The sequence below is a fragment of the Hippoglossus hippoglossus genome, chromosome 8 (assembly GCF_009819705.1).
Source record: "Hippoglossus hippoglossus isolate fHipHip1 chromosome 8, fHipHip1.pri, whole genome shotgun sequence".
NCBI classification, from domain to species: domain Eukaryota; kingdom Metazoa; phylum Chordata; class Actinopteri; order Pleuronectiformes; family Pleuronectidae; genus Hippoglossus; species Hippoglossus hippoglossus.
The window spans coordinates 17,646,949-17,669,337 of record NC_047158.1 but is presented as its reverse complement, the minus strand read 5'-3'; the positions used below and the strand labels follow the sequence as shown (position 1 = coordinate 17,669,337).

Sequence of the window (22,389 nt, the reverse complement as noted above, 5' to 3'; positions counted from 1 at the left end):
TGATAAAAAATAATAAATGTCTTATTATAACTTCATGAAAGGCACTCTCATTAGCACCTTTTTAACCCCACAGGCTGAACCAGATATGCTGGAGCAGTATGGCCCAGCCTCAGTCATTAAAACAGGCCTCTGATAACCTCACAAACCAGACGATGAGCTCTGAGGCTGAGGGACGGCAGAAAAATGAGTAAAGCAAACAGCAAACAATTAATTCACTGGCAGAGTATATTCAGAAAAGTACACAGTGGGTCCCTTTTTGGTGTATTTCAGTCCCTGTCGTCCCCAAATCCTCATCCGGATGAACCAGCCACCTCAGAAAATGTTCATATCAAGTTTCGCCCTTTACTGTGTTTTTAACATTCATGTGCTCCAGCCAAATGTGTCCTCTCCTGCAGGCTGTGCAGCTCCTCTTTGGTTCCCCCTCAGTCTTGAGGAATCTGGCTCAGCTCCAGTGAACGTGTGAAGGATCCAGTCATGATCAGCCTGTAAAGCTACAGAGTTCTTTTCACATTCATCGGGCAGCTTGAGAAGTCGATGAGGATCAGACATGTAGAACGGTGGTGCTGGCGTCCAAGTTGATTGGATGAGGTGCGTCGCTCTGAATGTCAGCTCCTGGGTTGGTGTAGAGAGTCCGAGGTGGAGAGATGTCCACAGCAGATGAGAGGATGTTATACGGCAGCTCCATAGACTGGCGGATACTCTCTTCGTATGTGGGAGGAGGCTGTAGGACATGTGGAAACAACAAGATTTTTTTTTAAACAGCGTTTTTTGCAAAATGTTGGGTGTCTGCGTGGTGTTTCATGTTGTTGTCCGTGCAAAACTTTGCACATTCCCCAAGCTCAACAAAGAGCAACATGTGTTGCATGTGAAATGTGTAGTTTCCCTCATGTATGTGGACATTTTTAGCATCTTTCAGCTCATTGTTTTGGTTTTCAGAGCTGCAGTTTCTCATTATTGACTCTGTTCAGACCTGGTTTTAACATCCTACCTGAGCCATCAGATCACAAGGGGACAGCTCTGAGTAGAGGGGCACGTTCAACCAATGACATGTTTGCAGCGACATGTATATAAACTCTGATGTATTATAAAGCCTGTGCACACAATGGATTCTAAAATTGTCTAAAATCACATCAGTTGAAGTTGTTGGACACATTTGTCACGGTGATGGTTTGACGGTAAAGGACTTCCTGAGGTCTGACATCTTTCCACAAAAATAAGTGGGAGGTGTTTGTATTTACATTACCAATAAATCTGTCCCCTCGTCGGCCGCCTGGAACGTGTTTTCCTCCAATGCATTATCTTTCTGATCACTTCTGGCAGATTCACACTCCCTGACTGAGCCCTCTTATCTTTTAATTGCTTGGGGACCCTCAGGCGACAAGAGCCACCCTACAACCCTGCCCTCAGTCCGCTACGCACACCCCGCAACCCCAATACCCCACACACACCAGGCCAAAAGTTTTATTACTATCCTGCCTCAGGCCAGCAGGACGGACAGGGGGACATTTAGGGGCCATCTTTTAAACTCTTCTAAAAGGGGCTGAGGGAGACTTTCAGTGACTAGTGATGGGTTGTGAATGTGCTTTCTGTGTGTGTACGTGTAAGTGTGTGAGAGAGAGAGAGAGAGAGAGAGAGAGAGAGAGAGAGAGAGAGAGAGAAAGAGAGAGAGAGAGAGAGAGAGAGAGAGAGAGAGAGAGAGAGAGAGAGAGAGAGAGAGAGAGAGAGAGAGAGAGAGAGAGACATGCTAGGGACTGTTTAATTAAGGAAAAGGATGGGAGGTCAAAGAAGGAAAAAGACAGGATCACAAAGCTGCATTTCCCGGCACTGTTTGCACTCAGGATGCAGACTTTAATTATGTTTGATGTGCCCTTTTCTCATTACCTTGTTTGCTGAAGCGATGTGCGACTGAAAAGCTCAGCGAAAGATCAACACGGGGAAACCTTGAAAAGCGGCCGACAGCGGCACAATTCAGCAGCGAGCATTAGATGAGATGATAGCGCGCCCTGTTTACTCCCCTCTGAATGCAGTCTAATCTCTGAACACGCTCCTGTTACATTATTGTGTGACAGCGCGGTCATAATAGATAGAAACCCACTTCGTACAGTCTCCTCTGATTGTGAAACCACAGACAATGGCCTTCTCTCCAACTAGAATAGCAGTTAAATATTTCCCCATTTCCCAAGCTTAACAACAGCACCTGAATTACCCTATTGTCAAAGTGTTTGTGAGTGTATCAATTGCTGTGACACAGCCCTAGTGCCTAATATATCCCACCTCAGTCACAATGGGTCCATTGAGGCCGAAGCGGTCTGCGATCATCATGTGGATCTGCCTCTGGCGGTCCTTTTTTCGAACACTCTCGTAGGAGGGGAGCCTCGGCAGGGGGGCGTCCAGCGTCGGCAGGCTGTAGCTGGAGGGCAGGCCGACGAAGAACAGCTGACCTGTCTGCTGAGACACACACGGGCCCAAAAAACAGAGGGAAGCTTATAAAGGACAAGAAACAGAAGCCGTTACACGCTGAGGATTTATGGACAATTGCTCAAATTTACCCAATCAGTGACAACCACTTTAAAGATAAAAGCCAGTAAGATGCAGTAAATTAACTCAAGAGGTTGGGACTGCCTAATATATCCAGTGATAGCTGTATTGTATGTGTATATAAAACCAAATTTCTTTTCCATTTCTTGTTCTTCGCTCCAAAACATCCGCAAACTAAGTATTGTTTTTAGAATGGTGAGGAACAAGTGATTTCCAGTATTGTAGCCTGAGACAGAACTTGCTACAGTCAACAATTTGGTTTCACAAGGGAAGTGAAACAGGGTACAGTGTACAATGTGCAAGACTTCAGTTTCGAGGGGTGACACCAATTACAACTCTACCAATGTCGTAATACTTTTGGAGAACTATCACGCAAAAGAGCACGAGGAGTTCACAAAGACGGGGGGGGGGGGGGGGGGGGGGGGGGGGGGGGGTGAACAAAGACAGCCCCAAAGCAAGAGAGATAAGGGACAAATCTGTTGAGTTTGTATTTCTGGATTTATATATATCTGTGTTCTTCTTCAGTTATTACTGTCAAACTAGATCTTAAAAGAAGTTCTATGGCATTTGTCCTTTTCAAAGGGTTTAACCAAAGTCCAGGTATTGGAATCAGGAGGGAAAAAGCACTATTGTAACATTTCTATATTGTAATAACGGAGTGACAGTTTATCTTTGTATTGCAATGGAGAATGAAAGATGTAGCTTTAACAGATTTCACTCCTGGGCTCTCTCACCTGACTGTTGTTGTCATCCATGATCTGCTGCTCCAGGCAAGAAGATCCCACCAGAGTCTGTCTGCTGCTGTAGTACTGAGGAGGAGCGTCCTGTAACACCGGCAGTAACGACAGTCACATGAGTGTCTCAGGACCCTGGTTATACATTAACCTGTTCCAGATAAAACCATTCATCCGTTTATATTCCAACTAAGTGATGTGCCGGCGTGTGACCCTGCTGCTCTTTCTGCAATTAGTCAGAAATCCACTAATTTGAGCCCAATTGACCAATTTTCATGCCTTGTTTAGTCACTGTAGACGCTGGCTGTTTTAGCCATACCATAAATTATCTAATCAATAAGACCACCGCCCTCCGATTAACGTGCCTCCTCCCAGTTCCACCCCCTCTGAAACAAGACCTGTCAGTGTCTCACTGTATGAGGTGCAGGAATCCAGGAAAAAGGCCGCCAGGAAAACTAAGTAATTGCCTTGGGTCTGAATGAGTCTCCTTTGTGGGGAGAACAATGCAATGTCCCACTGTGTCATCAGCGTCCCTAGGCAACAACCCGCACCGTGTGGTCTTTTCAGCGTCTCTCTATTCCCTTGTAACTGCGGCAGGTACCTCTTAACGAGCACACTCCAATACACATTATGGCCTTGTTTGTCATTTGGGGCCGGCATTACAACAAAGTCAATTTGTTGCCTGACTGAGATTTAAATCCGTCGTGAGGATAAGAGGCGTTAGGACAACGCTTGTTACTAATACAAAAGAGATTTATCCCTGATTTAGAGGCAGCAAACACGGGAGTTCGGCGAATCCACACGGGGAGCACTCAAATATCTGATTTATCATTTTCCCAGGCCAGTTCCAACAATGACATCACTCACATTTAGAGTGACGCACTCCAACGACCTTTGCCATAACCCTCAAATCATGTCAGAATAAGAGACGACACCAAAAAGGTGATGTCAAAGGTCACTTTCCCTCAGCGGTTTGTACTTTCAAGAAGCCCCAAAAAAGAGAGGGGGGGGAAGAAAAATAGAAGAGTTGTCCTTTTGTCTCCTGCCCATTGATTCAGCCAGTGTGAAAAAGCACAACCGTGTAAAATCAGTGTTGAAGTCGGGGGAGGACCCCAGTGGCAGCGTGCCTTTTTCAACACCGCAACTTAAAGGAGATCCATTGTCCCCTTTGCGTCCCCCAACACCCACAGTGGGGTCTGTCCACCATTCATGGTGCAAACTGAAGCAGGGAAAGGTATGTGCCTATGAAGTTGAGGACATGAAAACGAGAAGCACAATGAAAGTGTTTGTGTCTGTTTCCCTCGTGGAATAACTACCCTTCACTTCTCTCTTCTGACAGTCAAGACAAAAACACTCTATAGGCGACTGTGAGTGAATTAAATATCCCACCACAAAAGAAATTAAACTCTGAAACACTATGGGTGCAGACTCCTGTTTACAATCAGTCACATGTAGATTAATGTGCTGACCTGACAGTAAGTTAAGGCAGCGGCTCTTTCTTATCAGCGACACCGTGAATACAGCTGTAACTGGAGGTCAGCAGGGCCAGTAGGTACCAGTGACACACTGGTCAGCAGGGCCAGTCTGTACCAGTGACACACTCTGTTAGTTCCTTAACTGGGAGGACAGAGCTTCTCCATTAAAAACCACAAGCAAGCAGAGCTTCCTGTCAGTTGAATGTGTGTGTGTGTGTGTGTGTGTGTGTGTGTGTGTGTGTGTGTGTGTGTGTGTGTGTGTGTGTGTGTGAGGGGGGGTTGTGTCTCTGCAGCCTGAAGATAACACTGAAACTTCACCCGTGGGACTCTCGGCCGTGGAATACAAGAGAAAGAGGAAGCAGAGAGAATGGACGACCGGTGAGGAGGAGTGACATCTGTGGAGTGTTTACGTTTCCCCGTCACCTCAACCTGCACCTTTACAGCTTCGCAAAATGTACGACAACTTAACTTTGGCAGGTCGACACATTGTTGGAGATGTGCCTTCCTTAAACATTAGATTGGCAATGTTTAAAAAATGTCACACACGAACTAAACAAACATCAACGATCGGGTTGCTTTGCTTCACCTGCTATATGCCAATGTTAGGATTTGATTTGCAGTGATTTAATTTCACTGTTGTTGCACTACAGCATCAATATGCACGGTACAAGTGCTAATTCAGTCAAATTCCATTAGAGCCACTGTGGCAGTCGGAGATATTTCTGGAGAGCGGGCAAATTCAATGATCATATCAGGTTTATTTCAGTCCCCTTTCCCACAGCCATGCAAATTGAATCTGACACTTCTAAATGGCCCCTGCACAGGGTGCACATGGCCGGGTCCCTTCTCTGTCAGTGTGATCCAAACAAATAAACTGGATCGGGAGCAAAACTGAACATGTAGGTCATTTAAAAAAAAAAAACGCAGCACAAAAGGCACTTGTGTTTTCCTCTCACCATATCTGCATGAGGCCGCTGATAGGAACGGAGTTTGCAGCACTGTGGATCCTTGCGATAAATAATGGACAGCAGCACCGCAATAACCACAAAGAACACCAGAGAAGAGACTGTTTGAGAGCGGGAGAGAAGGAAATGTTAATCACACTCAGTCAGGCAGCGGTTCCTCTCGACATCAACAACCTGTGGTTCAGCTTGAAAAAAGAACAGAACAGCTTTTAACAATTGAAATCTTCAGTCAAGGGGTTGGCTCATTTCTTTAATGGACTGTCTGTCTTTACAATTTGAACACTTGGTGAAATGTCTCTCCTGTGCTCTACTTGTCAAGAACAATTACAATGTGGAAGTAAAAGACAAAGATAATTCTGTCATTAACTGTGGTTTAGAGGTTTGAGTGCCATGTGGCAATCAAATCCTTCTGTCACAACGTTTGGAGAATGAAGATCCTTCATCAGGCTGCAACTTTTATCACACTGCTGCAAACACGGTTATTCAGACACTGAGCTAATCAACCAACAAGCCAAAAGGTCGAAGTCACTCTCACATAGTTTTAAATGATTTACACATTTCCCTTTAATGAGTGAGACACTTTACTGAGTTTACTTACAGGACGCAGCGACCACAGTGAGTTGTTCTGATGTCAGCTGTGAGGAGGGGATGGTTGGACTTGCGGTTGTGGACATTTCTTCTGTGTAACCTGTGATTGATCCCTTTAGAAATCCTCCTGAGCTCATCAGCCTCAACACAAAGGCTCTCATCTTCCTTTAAAAAAAAAAACTTAACTACATCAGAGAGAAGGGCCGGAGCCCACAGCTCCGCAGCTCCTCGTCATGGTTTTATCTCCTGCTCCACAGACGAGTCCTCACGCGCTCCTCGTGCAAGTCCGATCTCAAACTCAGTGCTCGCGGTAAACATGGCACAGAGTATATGTGCTCGTGCAGGCGCACTGACACTGACGCCCCCTCTCCAAACTGCGTGACGTCGCTGGAGATGTCTGTGCGGCATCAGCTATATGGTTTCGCCAGGAACAGCAGCCACTTCAGAACCAGCAGACTTTTTACTTCTATGACTAATTTACTTGGAGTTTAATTATCCTTGAATAAAAACAGAAATCTGACATGGATATCTGCTCCAAAAAACAACGCGTATGGATTCATATCCGTGCGTAATTTCAACATAGTCGGCATTCCTTATTATATTACGCACAGTCCACGGCAGGCGGCTGCTGGTTCTTCCGCCGTGTGATTTAGCACATCGAGAGCAGGAGGTTAACACTCTGGATGCCTGAGCCGGAGACCCGTTACCCCGGAGACCGTGGGGATCCCGTCCTGAGATAATTTCTATACAAACAAAGAGCCAAAATGTAGCATTAGTATTCATGAAGGAGAACTATGGAAAACACGGCTTCCATGTAAGACTGCCACTGGGCACATAAATTATCTTATTAAAGCTCTTTGTGGTCAAGCTCAAATATTACAGATTTGGTCTATTGCGAGTCTAAAGATCTAAACTTTAAAATAATATGAGCAAAATAAAACTTTACTTCAACAGCACTGAGCGAAACAATCGAACAAAGTTATTTATAAAACACGTATGAACACAGGACAAAACAAGACAAAACAAAAATAAGAAGATATAACTTCTTACAACTGTTCATTAACTATTAACACTGTGACATGTTTTATTAATTGTATTTCCATCTGTTTTGACCATGACCTCCATGTGGATGTTGAACTATTAAATCTTAATTTAAGTGGCCATTAAGCTACAAGGCATCAAATCACCAAATTGAAATAGGTTATTGGACAATATAATATATGCACCCTGTCATTCTAATGCACACATTTAACAGGCAGCAGCACAGAGCTCCTCAGTATGAACTATATACACTTTGGACCATAAGACTAATCAGTACATTTTATAATGGACCGAAGGCAGCAGGGAGAAATCGGATCTGCTGTTGTAATTTCCCGAAGAGAAGGAAGTCAACCCCCAAACTTCAGTCTGTTGATACAGGGAACAGCTCAAAAAGGCCTCATGGTGAGACATATGTTGTAAGGTCCGGAGACACAAGAGGGACTCTAATGTCTAAAGATGAAGCCTGAATAAAAAAAAAGAAAGAGAAACTGTATTATAACCTACGTCGAGGAAGTTCTGTTTCATGTGTCGAAGAGTAGAATTTTTCCATCATACCAGAAGAGCAACCAACAACTATTTTCACTTGAATATTTTAATCGTACTGAAGTTGTTGCCTTAATTAACTTGTCGATTGACTGTTTCCGTATAGTGCACTGCTTTGTTTCCGGGGGACTGGGGGGGGGGGGGGGGGGGGTCAGCAGGTCAATAGTGTCCTGACAACTCGGCCTCCTAGAGGGTTAATCCTGACCCATGGTGGGGAAGCAGCAGGTCACTGCACGGTTGACCTCTCCAGTTCACCTGGGTCTGCATTAGAGAAGAAACTCAACCCAATTCACTCAAAGGAATAGAATAGCTTTGATTCAGAAAGCTATTCTATCTATCTATCTGTCTCTCTCTCTCTCTCTCTGTCTGTCTGTCTGTCTCTCTCTCTGTCTGTCTGTCTGTCTGTCTGTCTGTCTGTCTGTCTCTCTCTCTCTCTCTCTCTCTCTCTCTCTCTCTCTCTCTCTCTCCTATCTATCTATCTGTCTGTCTGTCTGTCTGTCTGTCTGTCTGTCTGTCTGTCTGTCTGTCTGTCTGTCTGTCTGTCTGTCTGTCTGTCTGTCTCTCTCTGTCTGTCTGTCTGTCTGTCTGTCTGTCTGTCTGTCTCTCTCTCTCTCTCTCTCTCTCTCTCTCTCTCTCTCTCTCTCTCTCTCTCTCCTATCTATCTATCTGTCTGTCTCTCTCTCTCTCTCTCTCTCTCTCTGTCTTTATTTCTCTCTCTCTCTCTCTCTTTCTCTCTCTCATCCATCCATCTATTAAAAACTTTCTCTCCAAACTTTGACCAACCTGCGGATGGCGAGCGCCGCCGCGTGCCCGCGCAGCTCAGTATGCGCCGTGGCCGCGCTCCCGGTCGCGCGGCGGTGGTAAAGATGGTGGCCAGCGCTCGGGTACAGAAACTGCTCCGACGGTACAGACTCGCGATCGCCGCCGCGTTAACCATCCTCCTGGTCCAGGGTCTGGTCGTATGGAGCCTGCGGAGCCTGGAGGAGGGCGAGGCCGAGGTGAGCGACTGTCTTCCCCCCCCCCCTGCCCGCAGCCCCCGGTTATTTGTCCGGGGCACGGCAGCGGCTGGGGTCGCCGTTAGCGCTTAGCTTAGCTCAGCTCATCCGTGTGTTGTGATACGGAGAGGCTAACCGAGGCTAGCTACGTTAGCAGGCTACTGGGGATGTGGGGGGTGCGCAGCGAGACATTTCACTACAGCCGGACCTGTCCTGTTCTCTCCTGTCTGTCTGTCTGTCCCTCTGTCTGTCCCTCCCTGTCTGTCCCCTCTCCGTCCTGTCTGTCTGTCACTGGCCGCGGCATCAAACACACGCGCTAATAACCGGGATTAGCGGCTGTGACAGCTCCGGTTCTCCGGTGTGTGGCTCGTTTAAGCGGCAGCAGCTTTGCTCTGGTCGCCGGTGGCTGTGTTTACATTTCATTTCGAGTCCCTGTGCTGCGAAGAAATGTGACGATGGAATCACACGGAGATGAAGAAGATGAAGAAGAAGAGCAGCTCTATGAAGTGATGCAACTTTGTGTGAGACTCACTGACGAGTCACTGTCCCAGCAGATCCAGGATCTGTTTCATATGGTTATTATTCAGTGTTGTTACTCATATACCCTCTGTTCTGCTCAGACCCTCACCCTCCTCACCCTCCTCACCCTCCTCACCCTCCTCACCCTCCTCACTCAGAGAGGGAGATGAAGGTTAAAGTTAAGTAGAGAGTTTCCTCCTCTGTGAGAAACTTATCTCTGTGTCTCTCTCGCACACCTGGAGGAGGGGGGGGCTACCTGGGGCTACCTGGGGCACTGTCTGTTTCCTCACACTAAGGTGTGTGTGTGTGTGTGTGTGTGTGTGTGTGTGTGTGTGTGTGTGTGTGTGTGTGTGTGTGTGTGTGTGTGTGTGTGTGTGTGTGTGTGTGTGTGTGTGTGTGTGTTAGTACTGATAAAGCCACAGGAATGCAAGTTGTAGCCTGAAGTGGGACGCGTGCTGCCTCACGGTCATGGTGTGATAAGTTGGTATATTCCTTTCAACATGAGCTACTTTCAGACATGCTCTGACCTCCAGATCTTCTCCTTGTTCCCGACATTCTCTGGAGTTCAAACCTCCAGTAACAACTCCAGATAATGTCAGAGTGAGCCCACGTGCACGTACAGCAGGATTATGTCCGGAGATTTTACCACGAGCGAGTAGACACATTGATTAATCTTCTAACATGTGACAGACGCAAAACCTAAGAGACCTTTTTCCTATTGTTTTGAATGTGTCGGACATGGACAATCTCCTCCTTTGTTCTCAATATGTGAAAGACAAAGTCCTGAGAAAGTTCCACGGGTCCTGGATAGTTTGCAGTTCTGTGTCTGATGGGTAGGCAGCAGGCAGCAGATGTAACCGAGGCTACGTCTGGGACAGTTTGACCCTTAAAGGAGGGAAATGAAGGGTCATGATTCTGTAGTCAGTCCCTTGGGTCGAGCGTTGAAATGATTTGCTGTGGACCATTTTGGTTAAAGCTATGAGCTTATAGTAAAGTCAAAGGTTAATTCCCAGGTTCCTGACAGTTTGCAGCTATACGTTAACATGAATTACACCAGCCCAGATGAAGAAATCAATTTACTTTGTCCACACTTGAACATGGAATTGTAACTGTAAAACAGGAACTCCAACATGTTCTTCATCATTTTGCAGAAGTGTTGTTCATTTTAACCTCTACCACCTGTTTGCTTCACCAGCCTCAGGGCTCTCTGCTGCTTCATCAGGTGCAGGTTTAAACATGTCTCAGCAAAGATACAGAAAAATGTGTAAAGGGGTTTTTGGTTTACTGTAGCTGAGATAGGTCTGTAGAGACATTTTTAGAAATCAAGATTTGCTTTCGCAGACAAACACATGTTGGTTTATAGGGAAAAAATATTCTGATCACTGGATTTGGACGCGACATTGCATAAGAACCAAAAAGAGAATCTGCACAAATTGTTCTCTTTCTTTCTTTTATGGTTAAAACGTGTCTCATTCATTCTCCTGTGAGTTCAGGCTTGGGAATCGTGACACTGCTGCTTCATGTGCATGTCAGCGTTTCATGGAGCCGGCAGAAATCTATGCAAATAGCAGTGCACAGGGTCTTTGGATATTTGACAGTTGTCATATATATTTAGAATGAATAATCAATAATTCACCTCTGAACAGAGCATGAGCGAGCGAGGCTGGTGTCCCTCTGTGTGCTGCTTTAGCTCACATCTGCTCTAATCGGTGTCTTGCTGTGAATGCCACACGCATTCAAATAAAGCCCCTGTATGGAAGAGGGAAAGGATTTTCAGGAGAGAGGATGACAACTCTGTCATCCTTGTATCATCCTCTGCTTTCCCACACTTTCCTGCAGAGACGGGTGCCTGCTGCTGCTGCTGCTGCTGCTGCTTCTCACTTCAGCAGATGGCGACGCTGATACGGTTTCACTCAACTTTAATTGGAAAGTAAAGAGGCAGCGCAGCTTTCTTTTGAATCAATACATTTTTGACATGATGGTGTTAATTAAAAGCTGTGAAATCGGGTGATAAGGAAAGGCGTTGGCCCCCCCCCCCAGCCGCTGTGCGCTTGTCTTCTGTATGAGAACATTTACGAAAGCAGCAAGGATTCTTTTTTTAATCAATGTTAGCTGACAAAAGTGAGACAGCATGTTCTTCACACATAGTTTACATATTACCTTTGTAGCTGTGAGCCACCACGGAAAGAACAGGTCCTACTGATGGAAAGAAAAATGCATACAATTTTCAAAAATATTATCCTTTATGATTCAGTTTGTAATTGAGATCAAAAACAGAATTATTATTATTATTTTTAATAGACACTGCTGCAAACAGCGGTCTTATCCTTACTGTTGTTTTCTAGCTTTGTTGTTTAACTAACAAGCCATTTTACATGCACAGAAAAATGATAAAGGCAGAAATTTGAAAATCCATTTACATGCACTCATTGCACTGCAATAACGTGTGATTGTAAAAGCTGCTTTCTTCACGTCACTTTCAGGTGCTGTTGGACTTTAATTATTTTAGATTGAAGGCCAGTGCTGTCACTTTGACACACTCTGATTAGAATTTACTGCATGGCTTGAAAGGTGAGTTTATTAAACCCGCTCAAATGTGTTCCACAAAATGAACAACTTGGTTTGTAAACTCCCTGAAAGAAGCTCCCCAGACTAAACTGTATCCGGGCTCTACCGTGCCCACTGTAATGGGGATTCAGGGTGTAGTTGGCAATCAGTGGCTGACTGTGCTGTACTAGTTGGCAGCAGGTTCATTGGCAGTGCATTATCTGGCTCCAGCCCCCTCCTCTGTTCCCACCGTCTCTGGGCTGTCGGCGTTCCAGCGGCATGAGGCGAGCGAGCCGGCCGTCTGACAGAAGCAGAAAGCTCTCAGCCCACTCGCTTCTCTCTCTGCTTCCTCCTCTCGGAAGGGCTTTTTGGTGTGATCCAGTATTCTGCGGTGCCAAAGCATACGATTTTTAAAAAACGTTCTACGTACTGTTATTTAATTTTTTTTGCCTTCCATTTTTGGAGGTGTGATTTGTGCTCCAGTGAGACTGATTCTCTCCGTGCTCTCACTTTGAAGCCAAACTGTGTACTCGGGACACAGAAATACAACAGAGGAAGTGATGGAGAAGTATAATTAGGTTTATTTAATTAGTCCTGCTTTTTATTCATGTTCAAACTTTTTTTTCCTGTTGGGGAAACACACAGCTCAACTCTTATCTTGGATTTGCCTGATATATTTATATTTTTCACTGATCCACAACCATGACAAACACTCCCTCGACTTAGGATCTTACAGCCAAAACAAAATTTTAGATTGCTCAGAGTTTAATGTGTCTATTGCCTGAAATAAATACAAGGATTCTCTATGTAACCTCCTTAACGTCTGACACTCATGCCGTTTCCCTGTGTGTGTGAAGGGTTTGTGAACACACGCACCTGTGTTTACACCTTCTTTGCAGTTTTTGCCAGGGGTTACAGACACAGGTTTGTTGAGGTTTTTGCAGTGATTTGCAGGTTTCATTATGCATCTTTTTGTGTGTGTGTGTGTGTGTGTGTGTGTGTGTGTGTGTGTGTGTGTGTGTGTGTGTGTGTGTGTGTGTGTGTGTGTGTGTGTGTGTGTGTGTGTGTGTGTGTGTGTGTGTGTGTGTGTGTGTGTGTGTGTGTGTGTGTGTGTGTGTGAGCTCTGCTTTTTGCAGATTAGCTTCACAAAAAGGAGGAGGCTGAGCTAAAAATAACCCAGATCAGAGAAATTGGGATAAAAAACAAAACCAAGTAAACACATCCTTCCCTCAGGGGCTCTGTCTGCTGTGGTGTCATTGCAGGTCTTTGTTTACCTTATGTCATTCTTGGATTGTGAATCAACGCCTCTTCTCAGTGGTGTTTGTCCAGGATGTTCTTATGGGATGGAAACAGAATCATATTTTTATTCAATGCCTCTCTCTCCCCCTCTTTTCCTCTCTCCCTCGCTCTCTGTCCTGCTTTCTTCTCTTCCCCTCTCTTTCTCCTCAGAAGAAATCACGACGGTCTAAGTTGCCAGACCACAACAGCCAGGACCCCAAGAGAGACCCCGCACTTTGGGAGAAACAAAACTCTCTGTCAGTGAGGAACAAGGGCAGATGGAGCGCCAGGTTGGAGAGGACAGGGGGCACAGCAGCCAGCGCGCTGAGGAGAGGAACCAGCCGGCGAGGAGGGAAGCCCAGCATCAAGCAGAAGTCTCCCCAGGAGCGGGTGATGACGGGCGCTGGAATGGATGGTGTCATCCCCCCTGACCTGTCAAGCAGCCGCAACTTTAGCGAGACCCGAGGAGGCGCGGATGGGGCAGTTAAGCTACCTGCTGCTGCCGCCGCCATTCCAGGGGAGCCGGGCAGTGTGGACGGCGCACACCAAGCCCCCAGCAGTGACTTTGTGCCCAAGTGCGACATCATAGGCAAGGACGCCCTCTCCGCCCTCCATCGCGCTGGGTCCCAGCAGTGCCGACAAGAGATCGCCAACCTCGTGTGCCAGCATCAGGCTGGTCTGCTCATGCCAAACGCCCTTCCTCAGTTCTGCCCCCAACTCGGTGAGAAGCTTTTAAAGTGAACTCAGATGGTTTGATGATGATGATGATGAAGTAGTTTACACACTGAACTTTCTGATCATTTATTGGTTTAATTTTCATTTACTGATTTATTTTCAAATGAATGAAATGATACATCAACAAAATCCTAACTCAGAGATCATAAATGTACATTTATGAGTCAGAAGGATTTTATTAAAATACTAATAACAGACATTAGACTTATTAATCTACACTAAGTGAGTTAGAATCATAAGCAAGCCAATTGCATTGCACATGTCTCATTTTCTATCCAGCGAACTTGTGTGTACATTTACTACACGATTATAGAATAGTTTAAGGGATGTAGTTGAGCAGACCGCTGAGCCCACGCCTCTGGCTGAGTTGTGCATTCCAGTGAACACACTTGGCAGCATGTGTGCATGGGAAGCTTGTTTGAGGGAATCTAAAAAAATGAAGTAACAAAGACAATATTTTAATGCCTTTTTAAAAAAAGTCCACTTCTGATTTAAACCCATTATACAGCCGACTGTGAACCATTGAACAACAACTCTTGAATCCTCAATTCCTGCATCCTCTTTGTTCAGGTATAATAAATCCGGTTCAGGCCGTTGGCGAGCTGGACAACAGCCTGTCCAAAGTGGAGAACCCCATCAGGGTGGCTTTTGTTCTGATGGTCCACGGCCGAGCCATACGGCAGCTCAAGCGTCTCATCAAAGCCATTTACCACCGTGACCACTACTACTACATCCATGTAGACAAGGTAATCCCAGTTCATTCACTACTGTACGTTCTCTGCGATGTGCTTGTGCAACGTCCTGGTGATTGGGACCTACGGTATTGTTTATCCATGCTAAAGCTGAACATCCCTGCTTGGTGCCTGCTGCACTGAGCTCACCACCAAGCTTTAACCGTTTAGGTCTTCCTGCATTATGAAGGTTATATTTATCCCACGGGTCTCACAGTATGGTAAAGGGGATTAGCCTGGATAGAGCGAAGAGTGGTTATTCTTAGGGGCTGGATTTAGTGGAGGAAAGGTCTGCTGTCATGTGCAGTTGGAAGGCGAAAGACAAATGTGTGGCTGCTGATGGCGAGGCCGGGACCTCAGGTGTGTGGAGCGCGGACAGCAGAGGTGCAGGCGCCTGCTGTCAGTGCACCTGTGCAGCCGGAAAGGTTACAGAGTCCAACCTGTTCTGCTGCCAAGGGGCGGTGGAGCGGCTCACCGGAGGCAGTGATGAATAAGGAGTCAGTAGGACAGACACACCACAGACACAATCACAGACAAGGTGCCAGCCAGACCTCATCCATCTCTGAGGCAAAAGCCTGTTTGAGAGATGAGGCTCTAAAACAGGTCGTGTACTGGAATCGCTCGTCTGCACTTCACTATCATACGTCTTTCCTTTTTTCCTGCTGTATGCCAGTGAGGAGTGTGAGTTCAGGATCATTGTCACTCTGCTCTCCTTTCTGAACACAATCAGGTCACCCACATAGTCTTGGCAAATCCTTTCTCTTTATTTAATACAGTTCAGAGTAGGTTACATGTTGGTTAATCGGCTGGTAAATAATCAACCAACCGATTAAGTTGAAATGAGGAATTTTGAACCCACAGATTTTGGTTTCCTGCAGTCCTCACACACATGGTCACACATGCTCACTGTATCTTTCACCACTTTTAATGCATCTGCTTAAAGCTTGAATACCTGTCAGCTCTTTGACTTTCTCCATCTCATCCTCTATTCCCTGCTGATGTCGAATCCCTCCTCTGCAGTTCCCTCCAGACTGTCCTCTAAGCTTAGTTCATTTGTTTCTGTCTCGCTGTCACCTACAGCCACTTAAAGAAAGAAGCAGTCAACCTACCACGAGGCAAAAATGGCTTATTCTGATTGTTTTATGCGCAGTAGAAAGCACCATGTGACTTGTGTTCCTCTCGGATCGGATTCTCTTTCAGCGTAAGCCAGCTTTGTGTGGTTGTCCTGGCACAGTGGCAGCTGCAGAACTGTAACACAGCTAAAACTGGATTACACCGGTGATGCAGAAACGCAACTTGTGTAACCGTTCGACCTTTTGCTTTTAAATCCTCCAGCGGTCCGGCTACTTGCACCGCGAGGTCCTGCAGATTGCCCAGCAGTTCCCAAATGTGCGAGCCACGCCCTGGAGGATGATCACCATCTGGGGGGGTGCCAGCCTCCTGAAGGCTTACCTACGCAGCATGCAGGACCTGCTCTCCATGATGGACTGGAAATGGGATTTTTTCGTCAATCTCAGCGCCACAGACTTCCCCACCAGGTTGGTCGGCCATATGCGGTAACAGTGGAGATTCAGATAACCTCCATAAAACAAAGACCAAACAAAAACATACCAGTTATGTCTGAGAATGGCTTTGCACTGACTTTAAACTCTGTGGTCAGGTTGTTCAAATGTTAAATATGTTGGTGCTAAATACTTTGTGGAGCTTTTTGTTATTTTTCCTCAAAGTTGTTGATTTTGTCAACCAGCACCACACTTATTCAAGCCCTTTATTTCCAAAGAGTCCTCTAGACCTAACCTGTATTCCTTTTAATACTCACCTTCACGCCCCCCTGCAGGACCAATGATGAACTGGTGGCTTTCCTGTCGCAGCACAGAGACAAGAACTTCCTCAAGTCACACGGGAGAGAGAATGCACGGTGAGGATGCTATAGCTTCAACACAAATCCATAAAAACACATCTCATAATATATAAACAAGAAGGCGGCAAATTAAATAAAACATTTAGCCTTTAATGGATGTCTGTGCAAACTCATGTGATCATTTATTATTTATATATCACTATTCTGTTTCCCAGGTTCATTAAAAAGCAGGGCCTCGACCGCCTCTTCCACGAGTGTGACAACCACATGTGGCGCCTCGGGGAGCGCGGCATACCAGAAGGCCTGGAGGTCTCAGGTGGCTCTGATTGGTTTGCGCTCACCCGCCGCTTTGTGGAGTATGTCATCAACTCCCAGGATGACCTGGTTACAGGGCTGAAGCAGTTCTATTCCTACGCCCTGCTCCCCGCTGAGGTAAGTGGGCCTCAGGTGGTCTGTTTATATCCTGTATTTAGTAGAGATAATGTAATATTTAAAGCTTTTGGGGCGTAGTGTTCAGCAGAGATGCCAGACGAGAGGAGGGTTTATTAGCATTTATCCAACTGCGTGGTTCAATTTCTCAGTGGTTTGTTCGCTGTCGCTCGATGCTATACATGCACGACCTTTTGCAATCTGAAGTAGGTGCGTTAGAAACCGTTTAGGCACAGTATCTTCACCCTCTTTGTTGTGTTGCACAGCAGAAATATTGTATTGACCCCAGCACTTTCTCCCCAGTCTTTCTTCCACACGGTGCTGGGGAACAGTCACATGTGTGACAGCCTGGTGGACAACAACCTGCGGGTCACCAACTGGAATCGTAAGCTTGGCTGTAAATGTCAGTACAAGCACATTGTCGACTGGTGTGGCTGCTCGCCCAATGATTTCAAACCGCAAGACCTCATCCGGATACAGGTAAGGGAGCCAGAGTGTAGCACAGAACCCCAACTCCAACCTGTTTTGTCTCGTGGCTTCAAGTTCCACTTTCTTACAGGTTTATTTTACCACCAGTTTGGTTCATTTTCGCCCTTTCTCTCTTTCTCTTCGACAGCAACTGACCCGTCCCACATTCTTTGCCCGTAAATTTGAGTCGTCGGTGAACCAAGAGGCCATAGACATCCTGGACACTCACCTCTACGGCCAGTACGCTCCGGGCACCATCGCCATCAAGGCGTACTGGGAGAGCGTGTTCGAGCAGTCGGACAGCGTCGGCTCTCTCAGGGACGTGGCTCTCACTGCTTACACGTCTTTCTTTCGCCTGGGTCTGAAGAATCTGGCCACGGCTCAGAGCAATGTGGAGTCCTGCAGGTAGGAAGTTTGTCTTTGTACTGTGGCTGATACAGTATATTCCTCTATTAAATTAAATACACATTACTTTCATTTGTTATTAATGGTTTATGTACTCCCTCCCATTAGGTTTGAACCAGTAGGCTACCCTCTATCGGTACACTTGTACTTCTATGACGACCATTTCCAAGGGTACGTGGTGCGTCAGGAAACTCAGGCTGTGGGGTCAAAGGTCAGGGAGACGCTGGAGATGTGGGCAGTGCCGCAGGCCTCGTTCGTTCTCGAGAAGAACCTGAAAGAGTTTGAAAGGCTGAAGAATCTGGAAGTAAGTGCCCTCTGGGGGAGAAGCTCTTCTCTTGTGCGTGACTTATGATAGATGCTTATTCTTAAAATAACATGTATATCCTTCAGCCTTAAAGATGAAGGCCCCCTTAAGAAAACCGCTGCGTAGAAAGATTCTCTCCCTGATATGTAAAGACTGTGGTGATAGGATCAGGGCTTGATCTGACCACAGCTGAACTTTGAAGATTAATTAGGTTTAAAGATTAATATTGGGAGGATGGTGAGTGCAGAAAGTTCTAACACATTCATTTACCTTGTCCTCTAGTGCTCAAAATGTAGGAGACATTGTTTCGCTTTACTGGGCCACATTACACACTGTTATTTCAGGACGGTACTGACTGAATCTTTTTGTTTCTCCCCGACAGATCGGCACAGAGTGGGATCCCAAAGAGAGAATCTTCCGTAACTTCGGTGGGGTGATCGGACCTCTGGATGAACCGCTGGCAGTCCAGAATTGGGCCCGTGGTCCCAACCTCACAGCCACTATCGTGTGGCTCGACCCGGCTCTGGTGGTGGCGTCGTCGTACGACATCACAGTGGATGTGGATGCAGAGTACACCCAGTACAAACCGCCGCTGCAGCGCCCCCTGCGGCCCGGGACCTGGACAGTGCGGGTGTTAAAGCAATGGGAGCGCGTGGCAGAAGTTCGCTTCCTTGTCATGCCGCTAACCTTCAAAGATAAGGAGCCACTACGCAAAGGTGAGTTTGAGGATAACGCTCATAATAGTCCATCTTTTTCTTATTTTCTTTAAATCAAATCCAACAATGTGTCTGTCAGTACATTCTACCAAGTCTAATAAAGACACCAAGCATTAATGAACATATTTCCATATTCTTGTTCATAAATTATTCAGGCTATCACTACAGTATTCATTAATATGAGATATAAGTGATAAGTGATGTGATGGATTTCCCCTCTTTCATTTTCTCTTTGTCTGCGAACATGAATGTCCCGTCCAGAAGAGGACAGCTGGCTCCATGCAGGTCCTCCGGGGAACATGTACCTGGAGCAGAGTTTCCAGCAGCTGAGCTCCATGCTGAAGCTGCCTCCCCAGGAGCCTGCCATGCGGGAGGCCCAGCGTAAAGCCCAGCTCGTGGGTCTGCCCCTTGAAGAGTGGGTGGACAGTGGTGTGAGGACCTTCTGGGTTATGGGCAACCTGTGCACCACACAGACTTCCTCCTGCCCAGCACTGGGACCTTGCTCCAAAACCTCCTGGAGCTCTCTGTCCCCGGACCCCAAGTCGGAACTGGGCCCTGTCAAAAGTGACGGGCGTATCAGGTAGCCCCAAGAGAGGAGAGAATGTAGACTGTAACACATACACAGGAAGAAAGAGGGAGAGCTGGACCTACACTAGGGAGATCCAGGAGAACCTGTGTGAACCGGATTTTGCCCCCAAGGTCGGCTCAGAGCTCCGGGGCACATAAACAACCACAAGAAAACTTTCTGCACTGAGGAGTCGGGACTTTCTTTGGTGATGCAGACGAGAAAGCGGAGGATTCGACTGCTGGATATTTGCACATAGAAGATCGCAAGCGTAGACTTGTGTCATTGTTTGCTGAACGGTTACATGGATGCCAGATGTGTTGTTGCACACAGGTTTCAGTTTTCCTCTGCGTTGAAAGAACCAGAAAGCGGTTGTTAAAACTCGAGTCGGGGCTCCTCGCTGCGCCTCGATCTTCATTTCAAGGGAGAGCAGAAACCTCTGAATCATATAATTGTGCTTATTTTGAAGCATTACCGTGTAAGCATGTGGAGCAGACAGATGAAGTGCACTTTACTGTAAGACTATGGCGTCACACAGAGGTCACTCGGTTACAGTGCGAGGAGCAGACGTTTATAAAGTCAGGGTCACGTCACCTGTTCGAATCACACATGACGTCCTGTTGCACAGACACATCTTTAAATACATGACTGTCACTGGGGTTAGGAAAAGTAAGGAAACAGACACAGAGAGCGGGTTCCTTAGGTCTCATTGCATTCAAAAATCACCCTCAGATAAAGTTGATAAAACAATCGCTGAGAAAATGCTCGGTTTCACGTCCGTGTGGCGGATACGGATGTGTGGTGTGGTCCAAGTCTTCAAAACAACAGTGAGTGGAGCTCGAGTTGAGATCGTTTAGTTTAATGATGTGACAATGCTCAAGTCATTTAGAGCTGCAACGAGCTTGTCAATTAATCGATTTGTCTATTGATTGATCAGTTGATCTTTGTACAAGAAAAAACGGAATATTTACCAGTTCAACGTGAGAATCTTGCATCACTGTAGATTTGATATCTGCTTGGACAAAATAAGACGTCGTCTCAGACTTTAACCGATGATTAATCAGTAAATTGTGAAAATAACTGCATATTAACCATTCATTTTAAATATTCCTTATGTTGCAGCTTAAATACAATTTGGTTTTACCAAATCAAAGTCAGTTTAGCAAAGGGAAGAGAGATGAAACTGAAAAGCAAAAGGAAACGTTTGACATTTTGGGAAATACCTTTTCTTTCTGAGAGTTAAATCCAATGAGAATATTTATAACCAACCTCATGTTTACGCACTACATACACAGCTACTGCCTGCTTTGTGTTTCCCAACATGTCACAACTTTCCTTTTTAAATGCAAGAGTTTCAAACCACAAACCTGGTTGGACGTGTACGTTTTTCCTCCGTTTTATCAGTTTAAAAATGCAGTATTGTCACTCGTGTGCTCTGTTTACCTCACTGGTTGTTTATTCCCATTTCATTTCTAAAGGTGCATTTCATTTCAACTGTTTAAGTCCTCCAATCAAACGATGGTAAACGGTACACTGTATGTTTTTAAAAGTTTTTATTTTAGTGTGATCATGAGAATCTAAGCTGCCTTTTACTTAGCTGAGAAGACAAATGGCTTATACGGGAGAGTAGTTTCCAGAGATGTGCAATTAACGCCTTTCCAGAGGATAGTGAAGCCCCTGTCTGTGTCTTAGTTTTGCATTAGTGGTAGTTGGCCACCATATGAGTTTTCAAGTGACCTTGTTTACCTTGCACAGGACAGCTGCTTCGGTGAGACCCCAGGTCTATTGAGACGAGCGAGCAGAGTCATCAGCGTAGCAGATTTTATTTTTCTACACATTATGAGAGAAAAGTGTCTGTTAAACCATTAAAAACTGCTGACTACTTATGTTGTATTTGACGGTCCACGTGTTCAGTGACATCTGATGCAGACCTGTTTTATTTTTATTCATTTTTCTGTTTGGAGGAGGAGGGTGGGATGTTGAGGTTTCCATCCGTGCTGCTGTGATGAATGAGTGGGGAACTTTGTCGCTGTACGCCTCTGGACAAGCTCATAAGTTAGACGTCCTGACTGATGACTCAATAAAAAAAACATTTATATGAAGGTTTTGGTCGTGTGATTTTAATGTCTCCTGTTTACGTGTTTGTCTTCTGTTTGATTTCCACTTAAAAGCAGGAGGTTGGACATGTTTATGTTGCTTCCCTTGTTTAAAATGCTCAACATGTTTTTCCTTCATAAATACTGTAAGCTGCAACTCAGCGGTGGTCTCCAACCGGAAGTCTTTCATATAAATATTTAGTCAGATTTGTGCTTATCCAGAGGACTGGATGTCACTTTTGTTGAGGACATAAACAGCCGATTAGTGACGGGCTGGGAAAAAAAACAACAACTGTATAAAAACAGGAGAAGAGGGATGTTTTAACCTTCACCTCTCCAGAAAGTCTAGACGTCCGACAGGTAGAATCATCGAGATGGATGACACCAGTGTGGCACCGCGGCAGGAGGAGGTGGGGATGGCTTCCTCCGACAGCGCCTATGGATCATCTGCGGTGGACACGGACACAGAGGACGGACACACACCCACAACCTTCCCTTACAATGAAGACCTCACGCATAAGGTGATTCTTCTTTTGCACTTCTTTGGATGAGAATTATCTTTCTATCCAGACGCTGGATCTGTAACCGGGAAAATGTATTTAGTAAAGTTTATGATGATGGATTTAATAATTCATTCTATGAACGACCAAATAAGATCTTCCTTCTACAGACTCAGTGTTCTTATCTCTTCAAGAACTTCAAGACCCTAAAAAAAACTCAACGGTCCAGTATTATTTAAATAAGCGTCGCACTGTGTGTGAGCCCAGAACAGGCTCCTGCTTCCTCAGCAATTTAACTCGTGGTTACATTTGTTGTTTCTGCCAAGTTACATTCTGCCAGAAACTCCACAGCAAAC

The 22,389-nt window shown here is 45.8% G+C and overlaps 2 protein-coding genes and 1 long non-coding RNA gene across 7 annotated transcripts; 1 reads left to right on the top strand and 2 right to left on the bottom strand.

Moving 5' to 3' along the window:
- Nucleotides 1-79: 79 nt before the first annotated feature.
- On the bottom strand, nt 80-7,202 carry si:ch73-364h19.1. Of its 3 annotated transcripts, XM_034594110.1 has the most exons (6): nt 6,910-7,202; nt 6,311-6,797; nt 5,704-5,813; nt 3,273-3,362; nt 2,275-2,448; nt 80-721 (listed from the first exon to the last, which is right to left on the bottom strand). In XM_034594110.1, exons 2-6 carry the CDS (start codon nt 6,459-6,461, stop codon nt 542-544), a joined length of 705 nt encoding a protein of 234 aa, XP_034450001.1. In that variant the 5' UTR covers nt 6,462-6,797; nt 6,910-7,202; the 3' UTR covers nt 80-541. The 3 variants fall into 3 exon arrangements, with proteins under 3 accessions (XP_034450001.1, XP_034450000.1, XP_034450003.1); XM_034594109.1 differs by having other exon boundaries at nt 6,311-7,202; XM_034594112.1 differs by having other exon boundaries at nt 2,275-2,445; nt 6,311-7,200.
- Nucleotides 7,203-7,783: 581 nt separating this feature from the next.
- LOC117766797 lies at nt 7,784-8,808 on the bottom strand. Its single transcript, XR_004614749.1, has 3 exons — nt 8,668-8,808; nt 7,897-8,145; nt 7,784-7,804 (listed from the first exon to the last, which is right to left on the bottom strand). It is a non-coding gene; the product is annotated as an uncharacterized LOC117766797 (long non-coding RNA).
- On the top strand, nt 8,709-20,437 carry xylt2 (xylosyltransferase II). Of its 3 annotated transcripts, none has more exons than XM_034594041.1 (12): nt 8,709-8,882; nt 13,398-13,944; nt 14,529-14,704; nt 16,025-16,227; nt 16,527-16,607; nt 16,766-16,982; nt 17,283-17,459; nt 17,596-17,852; nt 17,961-18,156; nt 18,539-18,872; nt 19,134-19,776; nt 19,868-20,437. In XM_034594041.1, exons 1-11 carry the CDS (start codon nt 8,709-8,711, stop codon nt 19,454-19,456), a joined length of 2,685 nt encoding a protein of 894 aa, XP_034449932.1. In that variant the 3' UTR covers nt 19,457-19,776; nt 19,868-20,437. The 3 variants fall into 3 exon arrangements, with proteins under 3 accessions (XP_034449932.1, XP_034449933.1, XP_034449931.1); XM_034594042.1 differs by having other exon boundaries at nt 13,395-13,944; nt 19,137-19,776; XM_034594040.1 differs by having other exon boundaries at nt 13,395-13,944.
- Nucleotides 20,438-22,389: the final 1,952 nt, after the last annotated feature.

Coding starts and splice junctions, on each gene's coding strand:
- xylt2 (XM_034594040.1), top strand. CDS start 8,709: ATGCGCCGTGGCCGCGCTCCCGGTCGCGCGGCGGTGGTAAAGATGGTG. Junction 8,883..13,394: donor TGGAGGAGGGCGAGGCCGAG/GTGAGCGACTGT, acceptor CTTTCTCCTCAG/AAGAAATCACGACGGTCTAA. Junction 13,945..14,528: donor TCAGTTCTGCCCCCAACTCG/GTGAGAAGCTTT, acceptor CTCTTTGTTCAG/GTATAATAAATCCGGTTCAG.
- si:ch73-364h19.1 (XM_034594109.1), bottom strand. CDS start 6,461: ATGAGAGCCTTTGTGTTGAGGCTGATGAGCTCAGGAGGATTTCTAAAG. Junction 5,814..6,310: donor CACTGTGGTCGCTGCGTCCT/GTAAGTAAACTC, acceptor GCTCTCAAACAG/TCTCTTCTCTGGTGTTCTTT. Junction 3,363..5,703: donor AGCGGCCTCATGCAGATATG/GTGAGAGGAAAA, acceptor CCGGTGTTACAG/GACGCTCCTCCTCAGTACTA.